The 24211-nt window shown below is 38.5% G+C and overlaps 1 protein-coding gene and 1 long non-coding RNA gene across 3 annotated transcripts in view; one reads left to right on the top strand and one right to left on the bottom strand.

Annotated features, from left to right (window-relative positions):
• CFAP36 (cilia and flagella associated protein 36) overlaps window positions 1-1707 on the bottom strand; it is a 30165-nt gene extending 28458 nt beyond the window's left edge. For both annotated transcript variants that reach the window (XM_049651496.1, XM_049651497.1), the window contains exon 1: window positions 1460-1707. In XM_049651496.1, the coding sequence (XP_049507453.1) occupies window positions 1460-1574 (115 nt within the window). In that variant the 5' untranslated portion in view covers window positions 1575-1707. The remainder of the gene's footprint in view (window positions 1-1459) is intronic.
• Window positions 1708-1814: 107 nt separating this feature from the next.
• On the top strand, window positions 1815-23802 carry LOC125937008 (uncharacterized). The gene is made up of 3 exons (XR_007462197.1): window positions 1815-2037; window positions 19972-20167; window positions 22946-23802. It is a non-coding gene; the product is annotated as an uncharacterized LOC125937008 (long non-coding RNA).
• The last annotated feature ends 409 nt before the right edge of the window (window positions 23803-24211 follow it).

Raw genomic sequence — 24211 nt, 5'->3', positions numbered from 1 at the left:
CTTAAACTGTTTCCAGTTAATTGTAAACCAAATTACTACCTTACATGTGTATAAGGCTGAGGATTACTGCTTCCTTGTAAAATTACACAATCAGATGTATTATTACCGAGATGCACCACTTTTGATGTTTGGGGATAAAAAGAATGATGCTTTAATTTTTTTTTTTTTTCATTTCAGCATTTAGTCTCAGAGGCATAAATAGAATCAAAAGGTGAAATAATTCTTTATTTTCCTAAAGGAGAGGTCAGAATTCCACATGCTTCATCGGTCTCAGAATTTTAAATTCTTAAAAAGATCACAAATAAAAATAATTTTGAACTTCTTTAGAAATGACCCATAAAAACAAGACAAATATTATCTGAATTTTGATTATGGTGTAATTTCTATTATAGTAATGAAAAGATCCAATGGTCAAACTAAATTTTATCTTTACCAGAATCATGGAATCTCAGGGTTGAAAGGACTTTTAAAAGGTCACTCAGGATAACTAATCATAGTTGAATTCCCCTCTATAACATCTCCATGAAGTTGCCATCAAATCCACTTAAACACTGCTAGCTCCTGGGAAACTCATTACCTCCTGAGGTAGGCTAACTTAACTGGGATACATTCTGTTAGGGAGCACTTCATAGAAATTTGTAGCTAGTACCCACTGACCTTAGCTCTATCCCACTGAACCTTACAAAACAAGTCTAATTCATCCAACATAAGGCAGACGTTCAAATGATTGATGGATATTACTACCTTAAAAGTCCTGCCTAGCTAAACAACCACCATAACAGTTAGGCATTCATTCATATGACATGGTTTCTAGTTCCTTCTCCGTAAATGAGCTCCAATTTGTCTCCGAAAACTGAATGCAGAACTCAAAGCGTGAATGATAAGGACCTGGAGGTCCTTTTCCCTTACAGGGAATATTATGCCACATGTATATAGTTCATTTGTTAGAAAATACTCTCCCCGCCCCCACCCCAAATTTTTGTACAGCAGAGAGTCTGAGTGTTCAGTAAAGGCAATACAGGCCACTGGGTCGCCAGCTCTGGGCCTGCTGGAATAATAGCATGCCCTCCCTTTGCGATCAACTGCTTAAATAATAAGGAACATAGGCAAACTGACATCTCTCCTTCCAAGTCACTGGGGAAGTTGTCGAAGCCCACCCAAACAGTCCACCTGCCCAAAGAAGAAACGTGCAGTATCGGGTGTAAGACCCAACAACACAGGATTAAAGTCTGATGATTTTCGGATGTGCTCGGGCTCAGGGATAGGGGGAGTCCCCGTCTTCAGTTCCGTGAAGGAAGACTGGCGCAGTGCCAGCAATACCTCCTACAAACCAGCTCTAAACCTCGCCGACAAAGGTAAAAACCCAGGAGATGAGAGGTGGTTCGTGGTGACCACCTTCCGGCCGATGCTGGGGAGAGAGACACAAGAAAGGGCTGTCGGTTCGGTATCTGGGTTTTACCTTCACATTTCTGCTCCACAAAGTCCAATATGGGGATGGACCAGTCCGGGCCTCGCAGGAACCCAGCGATGCTCTCCACCACCCATTCCACCTCATCCTCTTCTTCCGCAGCCATCCCGCTTCGTGGGACGCCGTGGAACCCTAGGCCAGACCGCCGGAGCCTGCTAAGGCCCTAGGGCCGCAGCGGGCCGAGACAGAATGGGAGAAGAAAGAGTTGTTCCGCAATCGCTCCGCTACCTGGACGAAACCCACAAACCAGTTAACGTAAAATGGTCGCTATGGCAACACGCGCAGCCGCCCCGGACTGCCTCCCGGAAGTGAAGCCAGCTTCCCTGGAGCCTGCTCCTCTCGGAAAGGGCCATTTGAACAACGTTTTCGATTGGCTGGGAAAGGACAGTACTGGATCAAAAGATAGCCTTCCGCCTATTGGCCCGGAGTTGCTAGGGCTGAGAGCAAAAGTGTAGCCATTGGCTGGAGGCCATAGCAGGAATCTCTACATTCTCTTTTCCTAGAAGTGCGTGGGGGCTCACGCTTAGAAATGGTGCAGTGGCGTACGCGCAGTGGCTAGTCTTCTCTCGGTAAGGCCTTCAAAGGCTTCGGTTCGCCGTTGTATACTTAGCACCTCAGTGCCAACGATATTCAAACCCACTGGGCCAGAAGCGTTTGTAATTAAAGGGTTTGAAAATACAAAGATAAACAATGTAGCTCTGGCTCTATCTGGAGCTCAGGGCTCCAAGTGGGTCTTTAACCTTTCATGCGTACATAGAAAACACTAGAATTAGGAGATTTTCAAGGGCAAAATGGAAGTTAATATTCATTTAAATAAATGTTTACATAAGCATTTTTTTAAAAATGTTTTCTCATCATTGAGAGAGAGTGTGAGCAGGGGAGGGGCAGAGGAAGAGGGACAGAGGATTTCAAGTGGCTCTGTGCTCCCAGCAGAGAGCGAGATGGGGCGGAATTCAGGAACCCTGAGATCATGATCTGAGCTGAAATCCCACGCTTAATGACTGAGCCACCCAGGTGTCCTGCATAACAAAATTTTATGTCAGATAACACCAACTCAAATTTTAAATTAGGGTCCATTATGGAATGGGTCTTCAAAGATCATTGCCAAAGTGCTTGGCGTCCCAAAATATCTTCAGACAACCTTATATATTGTTGCAGTAAAATTTCAAGATCTAATTAGCTATATCAGTTCATGAATCAGGCAGCATCCTATATGTCAAGTAGAAGAGAGCTCCAAAGGTCTACAGGAAATTAAAGATTTTTAAGGTAGAGAGTGGAAAAAATGGAAATTGTTAGCAAAGAATCCATTGTTTGAGGCAAGGTCACCCTCCTAAGTGGAACAGAAAAGATGTATCAGTAAATTTCCTAATGCTGACCAAGAAATTCCCATGTTAACTAGTTAGAGGTTACATTTCTAAGGAGCTGAAACTACAGTTTAAGTCTTGGTTTACTGACTTGGGACTTAACCTAAGTGACACCATTTGGGGCCTGTGGCTTTCTTTTTAACGATATATTTACATAAAAGGGATTATATTATATGTACAGTCATGGAACTTTTTTTCACTATGAGGTCACTTTTCATATAAAAATACAGAACTCCTTTCTTTGCAGCTGCAAAGTATTCTATAAACTACCATTTCATTATTTTTAGCTTGTGTATATATACACACACAATATCTTAGTGAATGCAGAGATGTGATGATTACTCTGCAGTCTTTTTCTTTTTTTCCCTCCCTGTTTGGGTGTACTCTACCATTTTTTCCTTACAAACTGCTGAAATAAATATATTTGTGTCACTAAGAATGGTTGATTTTATTGACTATTCTAAGGAATAAATTCCAGAAGAATTGCTAAATCAAAGTATATATGTCTTGATTTATTTGACTAATCTTCAATTGCTAGATTAAATTACTTCAATTTTTTAAATTCATAAACAGTCTGTAATGAACACCAATTTTTGAACCCAAGTCTCATTATTTCCTTTGAGTAAATTCCCAAATGGAAAATTACTGAACTTCTTTTAAAATCTTTTTGAAAGGGGCGCCTGGGTGGCTCAGTCGGTTAAGCGTCCGACTTCGGCCCAGGTCACGATCTCACTGTTTGTGAGTTTGAGCCTCACATCGGGCTCTGCTGACAGCTCAGAGCCTGGAGCCTGCTTCGGATTCTGTGTCTCCCTCTCTCTCTGTCCCTCCCCTGCTCATGCACTCTCGCTCTCTCTCTCAAAAATAAATAAACATTTAAAAAAATTTTTTTTAATCTTTTTGAAAAATGTCTTTGCCAATCTACTAGGTTAAAAACAAAACATAATTTTAATTTCCATTTTTAAATTTGAAATTGAGCATTGTTTGACATTGATTAGCCTTTGCATTTGTTCCTGGATTATATTTACATATCCTTTGACCATTTCTTATTGGGATTTCTTTTTTATCTATTATTGATCTATAAGAGCTTTTTATACCCTTTGACACATGTTGCAATGACATGTTTGTCATTTGTCTTTTCATTTAGTTCATTGTGCGTTTTGCTGTATAGAAGTTTTGTATTTTCCTTGTAGACTTTAAATGGGAGGTTATAAGTTAATTATTTTCCTAAGTGGATAGCCATGTTCCAAACACCACTTGCTGGAAATGGGTGTGATAGAGTGTTGTTTTTTTAACTACTGAGTAGAGGAAAAAGGAAAGAAGGATATCATCATTCTTAGGCTAAACCATTGTGACACCAGACAAGGATTTCTGTGGTGTTTATTATTCTCTTTTTCTGTTTTCTAAACCAGCTTAAAATAGAAATCCCACTTTTGTTCTGCCAATTCTCTCTTTTCATAAAGAAGCTGCTTGTATGGTTTCTAATGAGCCTAGAGGCCACAGAGTGCTATTCAACTGCACTTGGCATTACTTAGCATTAGAGTCTTCATCTTCAGTCTCTTCCCAGTGCTCTCCCATTTCACTAGAAGCAGACAATAACTGGGATGCACAAGCTCTCCTTTCGTTTATTTTCTTAGCATTATTCCTGAAGGTGGGTGGGCTGAATTTCTTCAGGCCTTCAATTTCTCTCCTTTATTTCAAAACATTTTATTATTTCAACTTTCCCTTCATAACGTAAGGCTTTTCATTTCATTCACTAGTTGGGATTCTTAAAGCCAGTATGCTTATACAGTTTAACAAAATATGTTCAATATGTTCATCGTGAAATAACACAAACTCAAAAGAACAGTGCACATACTCAGGGCAACCCATGTGGATGCACTGGAGCATGAATTAGAAGATGATGTGGTGGGGTGGGGGGGGAGGGAGGGTGGGGAGCCTGGGTGGCTCAGTTAAGCCTCCAATTCTTGATTTTGGCTCAGGCCATGATTTCACGATTTGTGAGTTTTAGCCCCGCATTGGGCTCTGCATTGACAGTGCAGAGCCTGCTTGGGATTCTCTCTCTCCCTATTGCTCTGCCCCTCCCCTGCTCACTCACTCTCTAAACAAACAAACAAACAAATAAATACTTCTAAAAAAGAAGAAAACAATGTGGATATTTGTTGTGTGTTGTGCATTTTACCATAGGTCACTGTGTTCAGTCAGGTAGTGTTTTTCATGCTTCATAGTAGTGCAAAGCATAGTCATCTCTTGAAAAATCACAACTTTTTATTTTGGCAGTTTTATTACTTTTTATCTACTACATATGAACAGATTTTCATGCTGAAGACGTGTTGTAGGAAAAGAGACCAAAATAGATAACACATACACACATATATATGTACACTCCTCACACACACACAGACATATGTATACAACCTCCCCCACAATAAACATACACATATATACATGCATCTACAGTACTTGTACCTGAGGGGTGATAGGGGTTTAATTGTGGAACACATATAAAAAGCACTTGGGGGACGCCTGGGTGGCTCAGTTGGTTGAATGTCCAACTCTTGATTTTGGCTCAAGTCACGATCCCAGAGTTGGGATCAAGCCCTGCATTGTGCTCCGTGCTGAGTGTGGAGCTTGCTTGGGATTCTATCTCCTTCTCCCTCTGCACCTCTCCCCTGCTCGTGCTCTCTCCCTTTCTCTAAAAAATAACAATAAAAAGCCCTTGGGACCTTGGGATGCTTGGTAGTTAGTAAATTCTCTGTACATATTAGCTATTCTCGTTATGTATGGTCTTTTTCTTTTTTTAACCACTTGCAACGGGGGTGGGGGGCGGGTGAGAAACAATTCTCTTTATTTTGCCTTTCTCCTTTCACTGCCAAGTCATTTGTGTTCTTTGCTACAGTTCTGCTGAAATCTGCTTCTTTCCATCCTCTATGGGAACTGAGCCTCTGCCTTACAAAGTGGTTAAAAAGTCCAGTCTTAACATGACTGCGTTCCCCCAGGTTTTTCAGGAACGATGTAACAACTAGAAACATTTGTGTAGTGCTTTGTAGTTTACAAAGGGATTTACATCTATTTGACTCAGTGCAACCTTGAAAGGTAAGTAAAGATGTTACTAAGATTTTCCCCATCTTGTAGGACTGCTAGGATTGCTGCAACAAAGTGCCACAGACTAGGTGGCTTAGATGACAGAATTTTATTTTCTTGCAGTTCTGGAGACTGGAAGTCTGAGATCAAGGTGTCAGCAGGGTTGCTTTCTTCCTAAGTCCTCTCGCGTTGTGTCCTAGATGCTGCCTTCTTGTTGTGTCCACATGGTCTTCCCTCTTTACCGTCTGTACCAAACTTTCCTTTTCTTATAAGGGCATCAGTTGAAGGGGAGCCTGAATATAGTATCCCAAAATGTGGCACTTTCAGGATACTGATTATTTTGAGCTAAAGGCAAGTGAGAACTCTCTGCTCTCTCACCATCTGCAAAGCAGGGCATAAATTTGCCCTGAGAAAGGTACTCTCCCCATACCAGTAAGAGGAGAGGTGAGGAGAGGATTCTTGTCGCTAGAGATGAGGAGTCAACTCTGAGATGACTTTGCACAAACAGACTTTACAAAAATAACCCTTGTCTTACATTAAGAAATCTTCATCCCCCGCACATATTTCCCAGTCACTTTTGCACAAGTAATGCACTCTAGAAGCCCCAACCCTCTTTCCTTTGTCTAGTCACTTCTCCACAATTTATCACCTTTTGTTAAAAAGGTATATAAGCCTCCAAGTCTGTTGCCTCTTTGGCTTTTTTCACTTCTTTTTTGTGAAGCCACCATGCACATACAATGCACATACTTAAAAGTTAAGTATTGATAAAATTGGATGCCTCCTCTCCTGTTATTTTGTCAATTTAATTTGCTCAGCTACTAAACCGAAGAGGGTAGAGGAAAAGGTTTTTCTTTCCCTCTGTAATCATACTGGATTAGGGCCCCCTGCCAGTGACCTCATTTTAAATTAACCCATTTAAAGGTCCTGTCTCCAAATACAGTCAAATTCTTAGGTAGGGGGTTAGGAGATAGGAATTTGGGAAAGACACAATTCGACCCACAACAGGTGGGAAAACTGATACTTTTGGAGGTCAAATTTCTTGCCCAGAGTTGGAGCAAAGTCAGGGTTTACACTTCCCTGTACTTGATACTTAAGCAACAAGGTACCTTCCAACTTTCTCATTATAATATATCACAGAAACTTTCCCATACCAATGAAAATATTTCTGCATGATTCTTCTTAATGTTATCTAGTGTCTTAGCTTGGACTATCACAGAACACCAAAGATTAGGTAGCTTATAAACAACAGAAATTTATTTTTCACAGGTCCTGAGGCTGGGAAATCCAAAATCAAAGAGTCAGCAGATTTGGTGTGTTTGGTGAAAGCCCACTTCTTGTTTTATATAGATAACTTGTCTTCGTGATGGTCCCTCACAGGTGGAAAAAAGGGAGCTCTCTTTGGATCCCTTTTATAAGAGAACTAATCCCATTCATGAGGGCTCCACCCTCATGACCTAATCACCTGCCAAAGGTCCCACCTCCTAATATATCACCTTAGGGGTTAGGATATCAACATATGAGTCACAAACAATTCAGTTGATATTTATTGCTTTCCCACTGTGTAAACATAACACAGTTTATTTCAACAATCCCATATTGATCTAGGCTGTTTCTTACACTAAAAAATAATTCTCCAGTGAGCATCCTTGTAACTAAGGCTTTGCACCTAATCTTTATCATTTTGTGAAGATGAATTTCTACAAGAATTGCTAAATCACACAGTATGCAGTTTTTAAAGACATCTATACCTATGAAGGTTTTTTTAAAGTGAAAGTATTGTGAATTCTGCAATAATAATGGTTAAATGCTAAGTAATTCTTACCCTTTTTATTATTGTTTTACATCCATGAGTCCACACATCCACACACATGCAAAAATATATCTCAGATGCATTGGTGATTGCTAATCCAATCAGACTATGACCAGAGAAATGATTGTGAATTCTGGAGGAAGCAGACTCTTTAATCTCACAAATGCATCTCCCACACCAACACAATGCTTGGCAGTAAAAGACCCACAGTGAATATTAGATGAATATGTGGATGATAATCTGCATACATAGTGCCTCATATTTGCCTAAGAGTAATCCATGGTTTTTTTCTGCCCCTGAGAGTAAGAGAATAGGTATGACTACTGGCAGAGCAGTGTTTTGCAGGTTTTTAAAAAAAATATTAACGGGGCGCCTGGGTGGCGCAGTCGGTTAAGCGTCCGACTTCAGCCAGGTCACGATCTCGCGGTCCGTGAGTTCGAGCCCCGCGTCAGGCTCTGGGCTGATGGCTCGGAGCCTGGAGCCTGTTTCCGATTCTGTGTCTCCCTCTCTCTCTGCCCCTCCCCCGTTCATGCTCTGTCTCTCTCTGTCCCAAAAATAAATAAAAAACGTCGAAAAAAAAATTAAAAAAAAAATTAACAAAACATGCTTGCAGTGCAGATCAAGTGGTTTTAAGTTATTATTAGCAATATTCATAAAAGTATCGATGCAATAGAAGTGTCATCTTCACATGTAATTTATCGAACATCTAAAACATCACTAATGAACTACCTAATTGCTACTCCAAATGGTACTATTTCAGCTTTCAAGTAAAGAGAGGGGGGAAAAAAGGTCACTGCTTTAATCCTACAAATTGCTTTTATCCTGGCTATAGAAAGACTTTTTAGAAGTTCTAAATTGTAGGTTCTTTGCAAATATCTTTTCTTGATTATTTGGTCTATGTAACAGCAAAGGGATGGAGGAAGTTTCCATGGTTTGGCAAATAAATAATTACCCACCATATCTTCAAATTCTCCAGTGAATCCTTAGATTTTTATTATATTTGCAGGTGTAGCATCACAGATTTTTCATTCTCTTTCCAATGTCATTTGTTTTCTATTCCTTATAATCTATAAAATATTCAGCATCCTGATTTAAAATAGCAAAGAGGGAGTCCTGGATGTCTCAGTTGGTTGAGTGTCCAACTCTTGATCTCAGCTCAAGTCTTGATCTCATGGTCATGAGTTCCAGCCCCACATTGGGTTCTACACTGGGCATGAAGCCTACTTTTAAAAAGGCAGCAAATAAATAACAAAAATACAAGGACTTTTTTTCAAATCATGGCTAAAAACATTCATTTGGTATAAAATGGCATAGATTCAAATCCTTTATTTATTGAGTGCATACTATGTACCAACCCCTGTGCTCAACACTGAGAATAAAGAACTATGGATGTGGTACATTCTAAATTCCAAGGGCATGATAGTTCGCTTCTTTTCATTTTATCTCTAAATTTTCAGGGTCTTTTTGTGGCTTTTTATTTCACCTCCCTTTCTTTATTCATTATGGGGTTTTTTTCACTGTTTCATTTGTATGTGTGTAGATAATTTTCCTATGTGTTTTTCCTTCTTCTCTTTCCTTCTACCTTTTATTACCTACTAAGCTGACCCTTGCATTTGTCTTCCATGTGTTTTCTCATCTATTTTTCTGTTTTGGTTTCTTCTAACTATTACTGGCTTTGCGGAGGATGACTAATTCCATAGAACATGTTTTTATGTGACTTATATGTGTTTTTCATTCTCTTAAAAGCAGCTGCAGCCTAGGTGAATGGCTTCTAAATTTTTTTGACCAGATAGTACATCAGTAAAAAATGTCTAAATATGCCCCCTTAATATATAAATATATATTTACTAATGAACTACATACATGTACATATACATATATGAGTATGAACAATTATATAATATATAATTTAAAAAACAAAACTTGAAAAAAATTGAAATAACCAAAGGGTGAGATAAAAATATATAGGATGAATTCTAATACTTTCTCCTGGGTGCCAGTGGATCATCTTGTTCACTCACTGTGGAAACCTCTAGTTTGAGTTTTATAAACTTGATAGTTTGGTCTTTTCTCACTTTAAGGAGGGCACTGAGCATCCTGTTTACTCTCTAATACCTTTTAGAATATTCTGGGAGGAACAGTAAAGACAATTTTGAGAGTCCTATTTGCAGCCAAGGACATTGAGATCAAGACTCTCAAACAAAAAAGAGTAATAAAAGCCTCTTCCATCTTCAGAATAAGTAGAACCATCCTATCTGGGAACTTTGCTGATGTGGGAGGCAGTAGAGAATTGGGCATAATAATGGAACATTCTTTAAGTTTGGCAGGTAAACACTCTTTTACTTATTTAATAATTTGTCTATTGCTTTTTCTGTTGGAAAAGTAATATATGTGCCCTGAAAAAGGCTCAAACATTATAGAACTATACAATGAAGAAAGTGAAAGTCTCCTATTTTTCCTACCACCTAAAGAAAACCACTGTAATTGTGTGGTCATTGGTCTCCAGATTAAAAAAAGGTTTTTTTTTAATGTTCATTCATTTTTGAGAGAGAGAGAGAGAGTGCAAGCGGAGAAGGGTCAGAGAGAGAGGGAGACACAGAATCCAAAGCAGGCTCCGGGCTCTGAGCTGTCAGCACAGAGCCCAACATGGGGATGGAACCCACAAACCACAAGATCATGACCTGAGCCAAAGTCAGACACTTAACCAACTGAGCCACCCAGGCACCCCCAGATTTTTTAAATGCACATTTTAACACATATTATTATCTTGTTCAACCAAAATGAGACCATTCCCATTTACACAGCATCTTTTACTTCATTTTCCAAGGGTATCTTTCAATATTAGTACAATAGATTGTTCTTTTAAGTGGATGCATAGTATTCCATTATATAGATATGCCTCTATTTAATGAGTATCTTGTTTATGCTCATGTCCAATATTTTACTCTTATAAACAATGCTACAATGAACATTAGTGTACATTATTTCTGCATAAGAATGCCAGAGTAGTTTCATAAAAGAGGAGTGGAATTCCAGGTGTAATGGTATGAAACATTTTTGGAACATTAAAATTTTCCATCAGTACTACCAAATTGCCCTGCAAAAGACAGTATCAACTGATACTGTCACCAAAAGATTATGTATTTATTTTTCCACACTAAAAACTGTTAGTGTTTTAGTGTTTTTAATCTGAAAGGTAAAAAGTATTTACTTGTTTTAATTTGCCTAATTTTAAAAAATGTTTCTTTATTATTTTGAGAGAGAAATAGAGAGCATGAGCAGGGGAAGGGAAGAGAGAGAGGGAGAGAGAGAAATTCCAAGCAGGATCTATGCTGTCAGCACAGAGCTCGACGTGGGGCTCAATCCCATGAACCTTGAGATCACAACTGAGCCAAAATCACGAGCCAGAGGCTCAACCGCAACTGAGCCACCCAGGCACCCTTGCCCGTTTTATTGTTAATGAGATGGAGGATTCTTTTATATATTAACCAGCCATTTATATTTGTGAGAGCAGTGGTTCTTTGTTTGGTTTCTAGTTTTAACTTTTTATTGTACAAATTTGCGAATACACACAAAAGGAGCACCATGCTTCAATAGTAATTAACATTCTTAGCAAACTCAGACACCATGTCATTTCACATAGGAATGCTTTTAAATAACACTGGAAGATGTCATTTAGTGCCCTTTGACCCAGGCACTCACCTCTAATTCCGTGGCTAAGCAGAAAATGTGTAAACGAAAGGAGTAGCAAGAGCCAACCCTAGATATCCTGCAGCAGTGGAAACCAAGTTACTGATTCAGACCACCAGGTGGCAGACCACAGGAAAAGGAAAAAGGAGAGGAAGAAATGTCACCTACCAAGACCCAGCTCCAGGATGACCCAGAGATCTTAGAAAACTTGGTTTCCTATTAGTATTGAGGAGGTCAGGGGTCAGGGAAGATTACTCAGAGGCATTGTTTTAAACTATAGTAATGTACTTAATTATCTGATAGTAACATGGTTTATTATGTGATGCATTTTATTATCAGATAAAACATCTTTTGTTTTCTTTTTTTCTCTGTAAATGTTATTCTCATTCTTAAGGCCTCCAGGAATAATGTCATAATTGGAATTGCATCAAACCTATAAGTTAATTTGGAAAAAAATCAAGATTTTTATGATACTTATTTTTCTCATGAAAGAATGTGTTTTTGTCACTATTGAGGTCTCCATTTACATATCTTAGTAAGGATTGCAGTTTTCCTTATAAAGATCATGCATATCACTCATTCAGAATTTTACTTGGGGAGATATTTTATATACATTCTAACTGGATTTTGGTGATTTTACAGAAATATACTGATTTTTGCAGATTAAATGTTTAATTTCTGTATTCTTTTATTAAAAATAGCTATGAGTTAGTTCTTCCTAATTTTCTTGCTATACAATTATGTAACCTGAAAAATATCATAAAATTCTTGTATTTTTCTTTCCACCATTTATTTCTGTTATTTCTATTTCATGCTTCATTATATTGGCTGAAAATGATATAAAAATATAAAAAATTTAATAGTAATGATAATATAGCTTTACTATGTGTAATTGAGTTTTTATTCGGAATAGATACTTGTGTTTATTTTAATTTTATACAATAATGTATTTTTATTAAGAGTATAAATGAGTGTTGGAGTGCCTGATTTCGGCTCAAGTTATGATCTCACGTTTGTGAGATTGAGCCCCGCATTGGGCTCCACACTGGGTATGAAGCCTACTTAAGATCCTCTCTCTCCCTCTTCCTCTGCCCTTTCTCCCACTCATGCTTTTTCTCTCTCAAAAATAGAATTAATAATAATAATAATAATAATAAAAGACTATAAATGGGTGTTGATTTCATCCAGTGGCTTTTCAGCATCTACTGAGAGGATCATATGATTTCTTTTATTGAATCAATTTATGTAGTTATTTTATTAATGTTTCCTTATATTGTCAGTTTTTTATGTCTAATATTCATAAGTAGGTTTTGTCTGTAAATGTTTGGTGTGTCATACCTTTATTGGATTGTAGTGTTAGAGCTATATTTAGCTCATAAAAGAATGGGATAACATCCAATCATTTTCTGTGTTTTATGTTACAGAATAAATATATAATGATTTTTATCTGTTTTATTATTACTATTTTCCTAAGGCAGTTATGGAAACAAAGCTATTTTTAAATTTTAAAAATGAAAATAAAGAAATGCTTATATTACAGTAGAGACACTTTTACAACTCAGAACCTTAGAGAGCTATAATAAAGTTTATTTTCCCCACCCCAGCATGTTAAGGAAATGCCTGCCAAACCCATTATAAAAGATTATCTCTGTCTGAGTGTGCTATGGGTTATACTATTACATAAAGCAGACAAAATCCTTTGTTTTTCTCAGCTGTTCTGCTCAGTCATGGAAAGAATAAAATTATACCTAGTGATTCAGCATCTGAAATGTTATACCAAGTCAAAAGTTGCTGCCTATATAGTTTTCACAAGAAGCTATTGCATTTCTTAGGTTCTGGTAGGTAATAATAATATTCCAAGGAAGTCTTTCTTGGTTGAGGGTGGAAAGCAATAAAGAATTTGACTCAAATTTTATCTGGTTGTATAACCTGTCTCTGTAAGTAAGTCATGGCTTGGATAATAAAAAAGTAGTTGTGGTAAACTTCCAGATGAGTAATATTGATAAAGCTTCATTACGACTCTTCTCATCATGGATCACAACATTGTTTGACAGAACTTTCTGGCATAATGGAAGTGTTCTATTTCTGTGTGTGCAATGTAGCTATGTGTCCACTGTGGCTCTGAGGACTTGAAATGTGGCCAGTGCTGATGAGAAACTGAATTTTTATTTTTATTTAATTGTAATTAATTTAAATTGAAGTAGCCGCATGTGGCTAGTGGCTACCATAATGGACAATGCCGCTTCAAATATGAAATGTAATCAGTATGGATACATTAAGAACCCAAAATGTTTTCACCACATTTCCTTATTACGCATAAATAAATTTCACTTGCCAATATTTTGACAACTCAAAATCAATATCAGTCTCATCATTTATGCTTGCATTTTAAAAACTCACTTTAATACTTTTCTCCTGTCTGAGACATCTTTGCCATTCTGAGAAGTATCTGTTTTTCCTTTCACTCGCATTTTGCTATTGTTGCTGTCTTTTGTCTACATGCTTTTAGCTCTGCCATTAGGTGTCTTTGTAATTTCACATCCAAACCTTGTGAATTTTTGTTAGTTTCTTTAAATAAAGCGATTTGGTTCAAATACTGACATGAACAAGGATATGACATGTATAATGATGGATAATTATATCAATAAACTGGACATGGGTAAAAAAATAATCAAGAAGAGTTGGCAAAAAAAAAAATTTAATGAGAACTTAAGAATAGAATTGGCACTTTAGTATGGAAATTGCAGCCATATCATTGAATTCCTTTTCAAAGATGAAACCATTTCACTGAATCCATTACCGTAATTACACTTTAAACTTGCTAAAAATGTGCACCGGTATACACCAGTTTTACGGGCAGTCTCCACATCTAGCTCCATTGTTATTAAAATTTTAAGATTTGGTGATTACGTTGTTATTGTAGCAGTACTGCCTTGTATTGCTTTTTGTATTTCCGTAGGAGTAATTTGAACGTATATTTGAAAAGTGTTATGGTTTCAAATGACCTAATAGGATCAAGGGATTATTTCAGTGAATTATCTTTTAATTAACAGATTGCAAAGTACTATTTTTAGAGAGGTTGGAACAACCATTCATTTGAAGCTAAAGCTTCATCATTTAATAAATTAATTCATCATTCAAGTCATAATCTTTAGCAGTTGAGAATAATGGTAGCTGCCTAAATATAAAAAACCAAAAGCTAATTTTAAATGAAATTATCTGTAACTGGAATCCAGATATATTTTTTAATTTGTTTAAATGTTTATTTATTTTTGAGAGAGAGAGAGAGAGAGAGCGAGCATGAGCGGGGGAAGGGCACAGACAGAGAGAGGGAGACACAGAATCTGAAGCAGGCTCCAGGCTCTGAGCTGTTCACACAGAGCCCGACCCAGGACTCCAACTAACGAATGGTGAGATCATGACCTGAGCCAAAGTTGGACGCTTAAGTGACTGAGCCACCCAGGCACCCTTGGAATCCAGATATTTAAAGCATTGAAATATTGGACTGCATGGTTCCTTAAGGACCCAAGTTTCTATAAAGATGTTGAGACTGATGGTGGAGGCTACCTCTAAGAAAGATGAGAGAGGTAACAAACTCTTCAGGAAGGAGCAGAAATGAGATGCTACACCTCACTCAGAGCAATAACTGAGATTAGACTAACATTTTGATAAAGTATAATCTTACTTCCTTGATCCTCACCAACTCACAATTTATGATATAAAATTTAAGTTTGCATTGTTTCTTAGGAAAAATTTTGTTAACGAAATAATAATGTGAACACAGGAAATAATATAAAACATGATACAATTCTTTTTATCTGTTTTTGCATGCTTACTTGATTTTAAAGATGAATGTAGTATAAAATCATTTTTTTATGATGGCTAACAATACTAGCTATTTTTGCCTGATTCTTCTTTCAGGTAAATTTCAGAATTATATTGGGGAGCCTGGGTGACTCAGTCAGTTGAGCGCCTGACTCTTGATTTCAGCTCAGGTCATAATCCCAGGGTTATGGGATCGAGCCACATATCGGGCTCCATGCTCAACTTAAGATTCCCTCTCTCTCCCACTCTGGTCTCTCCCTGCTCATGCACTTGTGCTCTCTCTCTCTCCAAAAAAAATTAGAAAATTAAAAAAGATTTTTTCAGAATTATTTTGTCAATTTCTTCCAGAAATATTTTTATTGGGATTTTGCCTAATAATTTAAAGTATATTATTTAACTGGTAGAAAAAGTGACAGTATTAAAATATTAGTCTTCTAAAATATAGTAACACTTTTCCTGTACTTAATATCTTTCAGGAAAATCTTCTAGTTTTTTTCATATTAGTGATATAATTTTCATTAAAGTTCATTAATTCATGTCAGCTGCTGTTGTAAATCAGGATTCCTTTTTAACTATATATTTTAAACTGAGTATTGTTGGTACATATGAATGTTATTTCAATTTTATATATTTACCTTATTTCAAGCATTTTACCAAACTTATAAAGTATTCTATATTCCTCTCACCAAAATGGAAGCTTCTTTTGTTGTCTGTTTTCTTTTTTTTAATGTTTATTTATTTATTTTAAGAGAGAGAGAGAGAGAGAGCATATAGGGGAGGGGCAAAGAGAGAGGAAGAGAGGGAGGACCCCAGGCAGGCTCCGCACTATCAGTGTAGAGACCCACATGGGGCTCAAACTCACAAATCATGTGATCATGACCTGAGCTGAAACCAAGAGTCAGTCACTTAACCGACTGAGGCACTCAGGTGTCCCTGTTGTCTATTTTCTTATCAAAAGTAGCACCTACTCATTTCATACATGTCATGTTTATTAAAGTTTGAGACTTATTGGGGTTGGGAGCACTGGTCTATCGCATATAGACAGAAGACTCATGCCAGCAGATTTAGGATAACAAAGGCAAATCACACTCCAGAATATCTATAAGTCAATTTAGAAACAGCAATTTCTGGGGGTGCCCGGGTGGTTCAGTCACTCAATCGTCCAATTTCGGCTCAGGTCACTACCTTGCGGTTCATGAGTTCAAGCCCCTCATGAGCTCTATGCTGGCAGCTCAGAGCCTGGAGCCTGCTTTGGATTCTGTGTCTCCCTCTCTCTGTCCCTCCCCCCACTCGTTTTCTCTCTCTCTCTCTCACTCTCTCTCTCTCAAAAATAAACATTAAGAAAAAATAGAAACAGCAATTTCTGTTTAGACATTCAAGGATGCATAGGGGAGATTTTGTAGAGAATAAATCACCCTAAGAGTGTTCAAAATTTGTTGCCATAAACTTCTGAAGCTTTTGAAGAGGTTACTGTTATGTCGATGTGTTGGCAATAAAATAGGCATTTAATATTAACTGAATGAATGAAGGACTGAATGAATGAATGTATGTAGCACTTTGTTATGCCCTGAGGATATAGTGATGAGCAAAAATAGATCTTATGGGAAGATGCGGCATTAAATAAAATTAAATAAAGACTCACCCAGATAAATGCATCACCTGGTCTTGAAGTGGAGAATCTGGGGAGTCCAGAAATTGGGGCAGCCACAGGAACCCCCTTCAATGTGACCTTAACCACCACAGAAAAAATCTAACCCTATTAACACTTTTAGGGTTAATCCCTTTAGGGTTTCTCATCCGAAATCCCTGATTTGTGAAACAAAGTCTAGAAATAGACTTTGAGAGGGTCCTACTGGACACATTTGTCAAACAGATGAAAAACTAGGTAGGACAGCCCCTATACCACCACTCCAACTTCAGTTAGACACCTAACCTTTCTATTGCCTGACCAACTTTGTTCTCCACTCCCCATTTGCAAATCATGAAATACTCTCAGTGAATTTTCAAGGAACTACCAGAGCCTGAAACCTCAGTCTGTAGTATCTCTGAACAGCAGATCAGCTATTCCCATTGGCCAAGGACTTTCACTTGTCCATAGCCACCATTCAGAGTGTCCAAATCACACACTGGGTATCTCACTTGTACCGTTAAAACAAGACTGTCAAACTCCATGAGCCACTGCTTTTGGGTATAGCTTCATGGTGCTTAGAACTAAGAAGTGCGTGAAACTTACCTGATAACAGTTTGTGGACAGGAGTGGTTTCCAGGGAAATGTTACACTATTTTCACTTAGAAACAAACATCTTGATTTCCCAAAGCTCTGGTAGTTTAGGTAATAGTTTGGTATATAATCAGTCCAATCAGTCCAGTCAGAAAAGCAGAAACCACTGTACATAGTTCAAACAAAAAGGAATTTAATTCTGGCAAATGGTTACAAAGGTGCTGGAAGGGCTAGAGGATAGAGGGAGAGAAAAGAAGGCCAGAGACGAGAAAGTTGCTACTACTACTCAGGCTGGAGTCCTCCAGCTGCATTTGCTATTGGAAGGTTACCATATGGCCAGTGCAGAATTCCACCCTTCACAGAAGGGGCACCACTTGACCATTGAGATACTTCTACCACTGGTACCACACAAGAATGGCTTATTCTTTTCTCCCATCAGTAACTGCCATGGTCCAAACCTGACTGGAAGCCAGTTGGTGAAGGATTTGGGGTATGGAGTTATAGGCGTCCAGCCCCTGCAATTATAGATTATAGGAGGGAGATTGTGGCATTGTGCCAACAGAAATATAATAGCACATGGGGTGCCTGGGTGGCTCAGTAGGTTAAGCATCTGGCTCTTGATTTTGGCTCAGGTTGTGATCTCACAGTTTGTGAGTTCCAGCCCTGCATTGAGCAGGCTTTGCGCTGATAGTGTGGAGCCTGCTTGGGATTCTCTCTCCCTCACTCTCTGCCCCTCCCCCACTTGCCACACTCTCTCTCAAAATAAATTTTAAAACCATTAAAAAAAGAAAGATAACTGGCACAATAACATCAGTTAGGTAGATGCTAATCATTTGTAATCTTTTACATTTGGTAGAAAATTACTTCTGAAAGGATTGGACAGGTGTATGGGACTAATGACTTTCTGATTATTTCCTGAGAAATCTTGCTCTTGAGGCTTATTAAGGTAGCAGTAGCACAAGACAGATAGGGAGCCAAGGATGGTTGAGAAAGGAAAGAATGGACAGGACAGAACAGGTCCAAGGGCAGATGTCTGGCTATTAACTTGAGAGGCCAACATGCATTTTGAAAAAGACTCCATCTTTCCAGTTAGAAAACATTTTGCCTCTGAAGTTGAGGGTTGAGGTAGAAGAACAATGAAAACCTTTTCTTTTGTCTGAGTAGCAAGAGCCAATGAGCTTCATAAGAAGGAAGAAAAATCTAGCTTACTAAATATGTGTAAAGTCTCCTTTATACTAGAAGAAAAATGAGTCACCAAAAATATAAAAGCTACATAAATTAGCATCCTTCCATGTTTTTAGATAACTAAGTGAAACAGCATAATAGAGTTATGTCCCAAAATTAATTTCCTTTCATATTCCACCCAGGCATGTCCATTTGTAAAAGGCTCCCATTGCCATCGGTTGATACCTGATGTGGAATTTTTTAAACTTCTTTACATTTCCTTTACCCTCACTCTGATTCACAAAATGCTTTGTTAGAGTTCCCTGGAATATTGTGGCTTATCTGACTCAAAAGTGAGTTCATTCCTATTTTGTTAGTTGGCGTAAACATTCAATGAGCAATGCTGAGCAGGATGATATTCTATGAGTAATTATGTATAGATCATTTCAAAGATTGTTTTGAAAATCCTACTTTTAGTAAAGTGCATTTAAATTTTTGAAATCTTAGGAACTTAAAACATTAGCTTTTAAAATGAACTTTACTCCTTGCCAGGGTAAATAAATATGAGTATAAACATCTTAAGCTAATGACTATATTTTGTGGGGTACCAATCTGAAATGTTGTTCTAGAGACTTCTTTCAGAATTATGCAGTGTTTTAGAATTACAGAAATTGGAATGGATTTCTAGAACTACTTTATTTTTTTAGCTGCCACTTGCTGTCATATGAAATACATACTATATAACCAATGAACATTAATATAAAAATAATAAAGTAATTTTATGTATATGTGCATTTAAATTTTCCACATGTGATCAAAGGAAGAGTATTTGGTCAGGTATCTTTCTTAGGTTTATGCACAATTCTCTCTCAGTTCTTATGGATCTGAAGGAGTCAACCCATTTGACAGTTAATCCTCCTAGGAAAATACTGGAGAGATGAAAGCTGTGGGTTGAGTTATATTGGTTTGTGTAATTTAAACTTCCTCCTCTCTCCTCTTTGAGGTAGTAGGGTGAACATTCAAAACACGCTCGTGGAGTACTGCATAGAGATCCAAAGGGGTCATTTCACAGACCACCTGTACTCACTTCCATTCAGGCAAACTGCACAGGTGTGGCTCTGCTGTTTGTTCAAACGATGAAGCATATCCATACCCATTGTGGTAGGCAGAATAATGCTCCCCAAAGATGTCCACTCCCTCCACCTCCAGAAACTGTGAAAGTGTCACCTAACACGGCAAGAAGGAATTTGCAAATGTGATTAAAAGTCTTGAAATAAGGGGATTATTCTAGATTATCCAGTGAGCTCAATCTAATAATATGGATCTTTAAAATCGGACTTTTTCCCAGTTGTTATCAGAGAAAGATGAGACTATGGAAGAAGGGTGAGAGAGAGATGCAATGTTGATGATTTTGGAGATAGAGGAAGAAGGCCACAAGTCAAGAAATGTGGGCAGCCTCTAGAAGATGAAAAAGGCAAGGAAACAATCTCCCTTAGAGCCTCTAGAAAGGGATATGGCTGTATTGATTGATGCCTGGATTTCAGGTCAGTGAGACTTGAGCCTGATTGCTGACCTACAAAACTGTAAGATAATAAATTTGTGTTTTGTTTTTTTAAGTGTTTATTCATTTATTTTGAGATAGAGAGTGGGGGGTTGGGGTCGGGGCAGAGAGGAGAGAGAAATCTTTTTTTTTTTTTGTAGTGTTTATTTAAAAAAAAAATTTTTTTTAATGTTTATTTATTTTTGAGACAGACAGAGACAGAATGTGAGTGGGTTAGGAGCAGAGAGAGAGGGAGACACAGAAGCAGAAGCAGGCTCCAGGCTCTGAGCTGTCAGCACAGAGCCCTACGCAGGGCTCGAACTCACAAGCTGTGAGATCATGACCTGAGCCGAAGTCGGACGCTCAACCGACTGAGCCACCCAGGCGCCCCATAGTGTTTATTTATTTTTGACAGAGAGGGAGAGAGAGAGACAGAGCATGAGTGGGGGAGGGGCTGAAAGAGAGGGAGACATAGAATCCAAAGCAGGCTCCAGCCCGACGCGGGGCTTGAACTCACAGACCGCGAGATCACGACCTGAGCCGAAGTCAGACACTCAACCGACTGAGCCACCCAGGCACCCCAAGAGGAGAGAGAATCTTAAGCAGGCTCTGTGCTGTCAGCATGGAGCCTGACGTAGGGCCCGATCTTGCAAACCTGGAGATCATGGCCTAAGTGGAATTCAAGATTTGGATGCTTACCAGACTGAACCACGCAGGTGCCCCTAAATTTGTGTTATTTTAAGCCACTAGGTTTGTGGTTATTTGTTATTGCAATAGAAAACTAATTACCCATAAAGCCACTGCCCTAAGCCCACTGCTGCCTTGGCCATTCTGACCCTTCCCTTGTGACTCTCAATCCAGGAACAAAAGGGGAAAGCCTGACTTACTAGTGTTCCCTGGAGCCTTGTTTGGACACTGCAGCCAACTTTTAATTCTGACTGGGCTGTGCCCAAGCTTTATCACTTGTGAAATATTTTTACCATGACTTTTGATTCCTGGGCCCTAAATCAGTGGCTTTCAAACTTTGCTGACTGTTTTGACTCCAACCCGCCTGAAATTTTGATTTCAACCTGGGAAATGCACAACTCCCACACATGCATATAACTCAAACCAATGTTTTCTGAAGCAGTGCTTATCTTTACTACATGCATTGCACTCTGATATTTTCAGTTCTATTCCCTTCCATTTTTTAATGTAAATTGCAACCCACTAAACTAATTTCACGATTCATTAGGTTGCAACCCTCAACTGAAAAACACTGACCTAGATCATGACAATTCTATGGCCAAGATGTAGAATTTTTGCTGGAGAATGTATTCTGTTTAATTTTAAAAGAAGCATAAATATTTGTTCAGAATCTAAATTGTTTCTATATGTAACCTTAATTTATTGTTACTAAATGTTATTTATTAATGTACCAAAATTTATTAGTTTTCTCAAAGTGAACATTAAGCCCATGATAGTTTGTAATCAAGCCTAATAGTAAGAGAGAAGGACCACAATAGGGAGGGGGTATATTCTAGAAACAATTTTTAGATGAATAAATAAATACAGGGTGCCTGGGTGGCTCAGTTGGTTAAGTGTCTGACTTCGGCTCAGGTCATGATCTCATAGTTTGCGAGTTCGAGCTCCACATTGGGCTCTGTGCTGACAGCTCAGAGCCTGGAGCCTGCTTCAGATTCTGTGCCTCCCTCTCTCTCTGCCCCTCCCCCACTCACTCTCTGTCTCTCAAAAATAAATAAATGTTAAAAAAGAAATTAAAAATGCTTTAAATGAATAAATACAGTCATTGGGTACATGTATTTAGTGTTCTGCTTTTCTACACTCAACTTGTTCATTTCTGCTTTTAATTTTAATATTTCCCTTTTTCTTGCTTGCTTTATTAGCCATGCCCTTTCCTAGACTTTTTAGGTTAATTTGTTGCATTTCTCTCCTTTTTTTTTATTGCTATTTATAGCTGCAGCATTATTTCAAATGCTTATAGTTTGTTTTAGTATCCCTTTATTTAGAGGTCCTGGAGGAGTTTATACATGCATTTAAAATTATGTCTGTTCCAATTCAACTAGTTTTTCTAGGTGTTGGTAGCAAAAGGATTTGGAGATTGTTATATATTAGTTAGCTTTCACTAGGTTATGAACAAACAACCACCCAACTCCCAGTAGCTTATGACAATAAAGGTTTATTACTCAATCACTGCACATATTGCCTACAGCTCTGTTCCAGGATCTTCATTCCAGGATCTGGACTGAAGGAGCAACCTCTATGTGAGACATACTGGCTCCTGGCTAAACCACAGGATGCTTCTTAAAGCTTCTGCTCAGATGTGGGGCATACATCACTTCTGCATATATCCCATAGACCAAAGCAAGTCATAAGGCTAAACTTGACAGCAATGCAGTGGTGAACATAACCCTTTCATATGCAGAGCAACACATAATAGGGAACAATGGTACAATCTACCCCCTGTGTGCTCCCCCATAATGCTGCAACCAGAAGGGCTTTTCCTTGCCTCTCTGTCCATTCAAAACTCTATTTTATTGTTGGATTATAGCTGAGATTTACCATGATAACATTTATGCTTCCTTTTTTAATGTATCTTTAATCACACTATAATGCTGTTTGTCTCCCTTAATGCTTTTTGCTATAAAATCAGTTGTGCTGAACATGTTTTTATAGGCCACACATGGCCATGGCTACCATGGCTTATGACAACATTAAGAAAACAGTGTTTTTCTAGCTTGGCCTACACTCACAGCAATGCAAGACTTCATTTCTTTCTCAGACCTCAACAGGCACTGCACGTGCTTCTGCAAGGAGTCCAGGGGTGCCCGGGAGGATCCTTCTTGGTACGTATGCAGCCTGGGCTTCTAGCCTGCTGAGAAGAGAGCAGTGTTCCCTGCTACCTCCAGATGTCTATACAGCAGCACTGTTTTGCACATCTCACACCATCAGAGACTCCAGAGATTTCACCCTTTTCTAAATTAATAGGTATCTTGGGGCACCTGGGTGGCTCAGTCAGTTAAGTGTCCGACTTTGTCCCAGGTCATGATCTTGCTGTTCATGGCTTCCAGCCCCACGTTGGGCTCTGTGCTGACAGTTCTCCCGGAGCCCACTTAGGATACTGTGTGTCTCTTTTTACCCCTCCCCCAACTCATGTACATGCGCTCGTGCTCTCTCTCTTTCTCTCTCTCTCTCAAAAATAAAAAAACATTGAAAAAAATTTTAATTAATAGCCATCTTTCCCCAGAGCTTTAGCTCAAGTTTCCAGTTGCTGGGACACCATTAGATAGAGAATAATATGATTAATACACTGTACCATACTCAAAATTACTCTGAGAGTCAAATCTTATATTTCAATAAGCTTCTCTCTCCCTCCCCCCTCACCTCCCTTTCCCTCTCCCTCCCCTGTCTCTTTCCCTTCTCCCCCACCCCCTCTCCCCTACTCCTCTACAGGATGCTCCTCTGCTGTTGAGGCTTATATAGCCTCTAATAACCAACTCCACCCTGGAATTTGTGAAACTGATGAAATTTAAACATCAGGTTTTTATTATGCCTGTACAGACACTATGGATTGTAAGCCATTCCCCATGGTTTATTAAAATTTTTCTTATTTTAAACATTTTATCTCAATAATCACACACGGGAAAAAAAACAATAATATAATAGGGCTTATAATGAAAACCATTGTCTACTGCTCCATCCTCTCCCACCCCTAATTCGATTTCCCAATAGGAACCACTTCTAATTGTTTCTGTTTCAAGACTTTTTGGTGGCTGCTTCCCTAGTTCTTTTTTTTTTTTTTTTAATGTTTCATGTTTATTTATTTTTGAGATAGAGAGAGAGATGGTGAGTGAGCAGGGGAGGGGTAGAGAGAGAGGGAGATGCAGAATCTGAAGCGGACTCCAGGCTCTGAGCTGTTAGCACAGAGCCCAAAAGGAGGCTTGAACTCAAACACTGCGAGATCGTGACCTGAGCCCAAGCCAGATGCTGAACTCAGTGAGCCACCCAGGAGCCCCTCCCTAGTTCTTTTTTTTTTTTTTTTTTTTTT

The sequence above is a fragment of the Panthera uncia genome (genome assembly GCF_023721935.1).
Source record: "Panthera uncia isolate 11264 chromosome A3 unlocalized genomic scaffold, Puncia_PCG_1.0 HiC_scaffold_11, whole genome shotgun sequence".
In the NCBI taxonomy this organism is placed as follows: domain Eukaryota; kingdom Metazoa; phylum Chordata; class Mammalia; order Carnivora; family Felidae; genus Panthera; species Panthera uncia.
The sequence above is the reverse complement of the archived record's forward strand: the minus strand, read 5'-3'. Positions and strand labels throughout refer to the sequence as shown.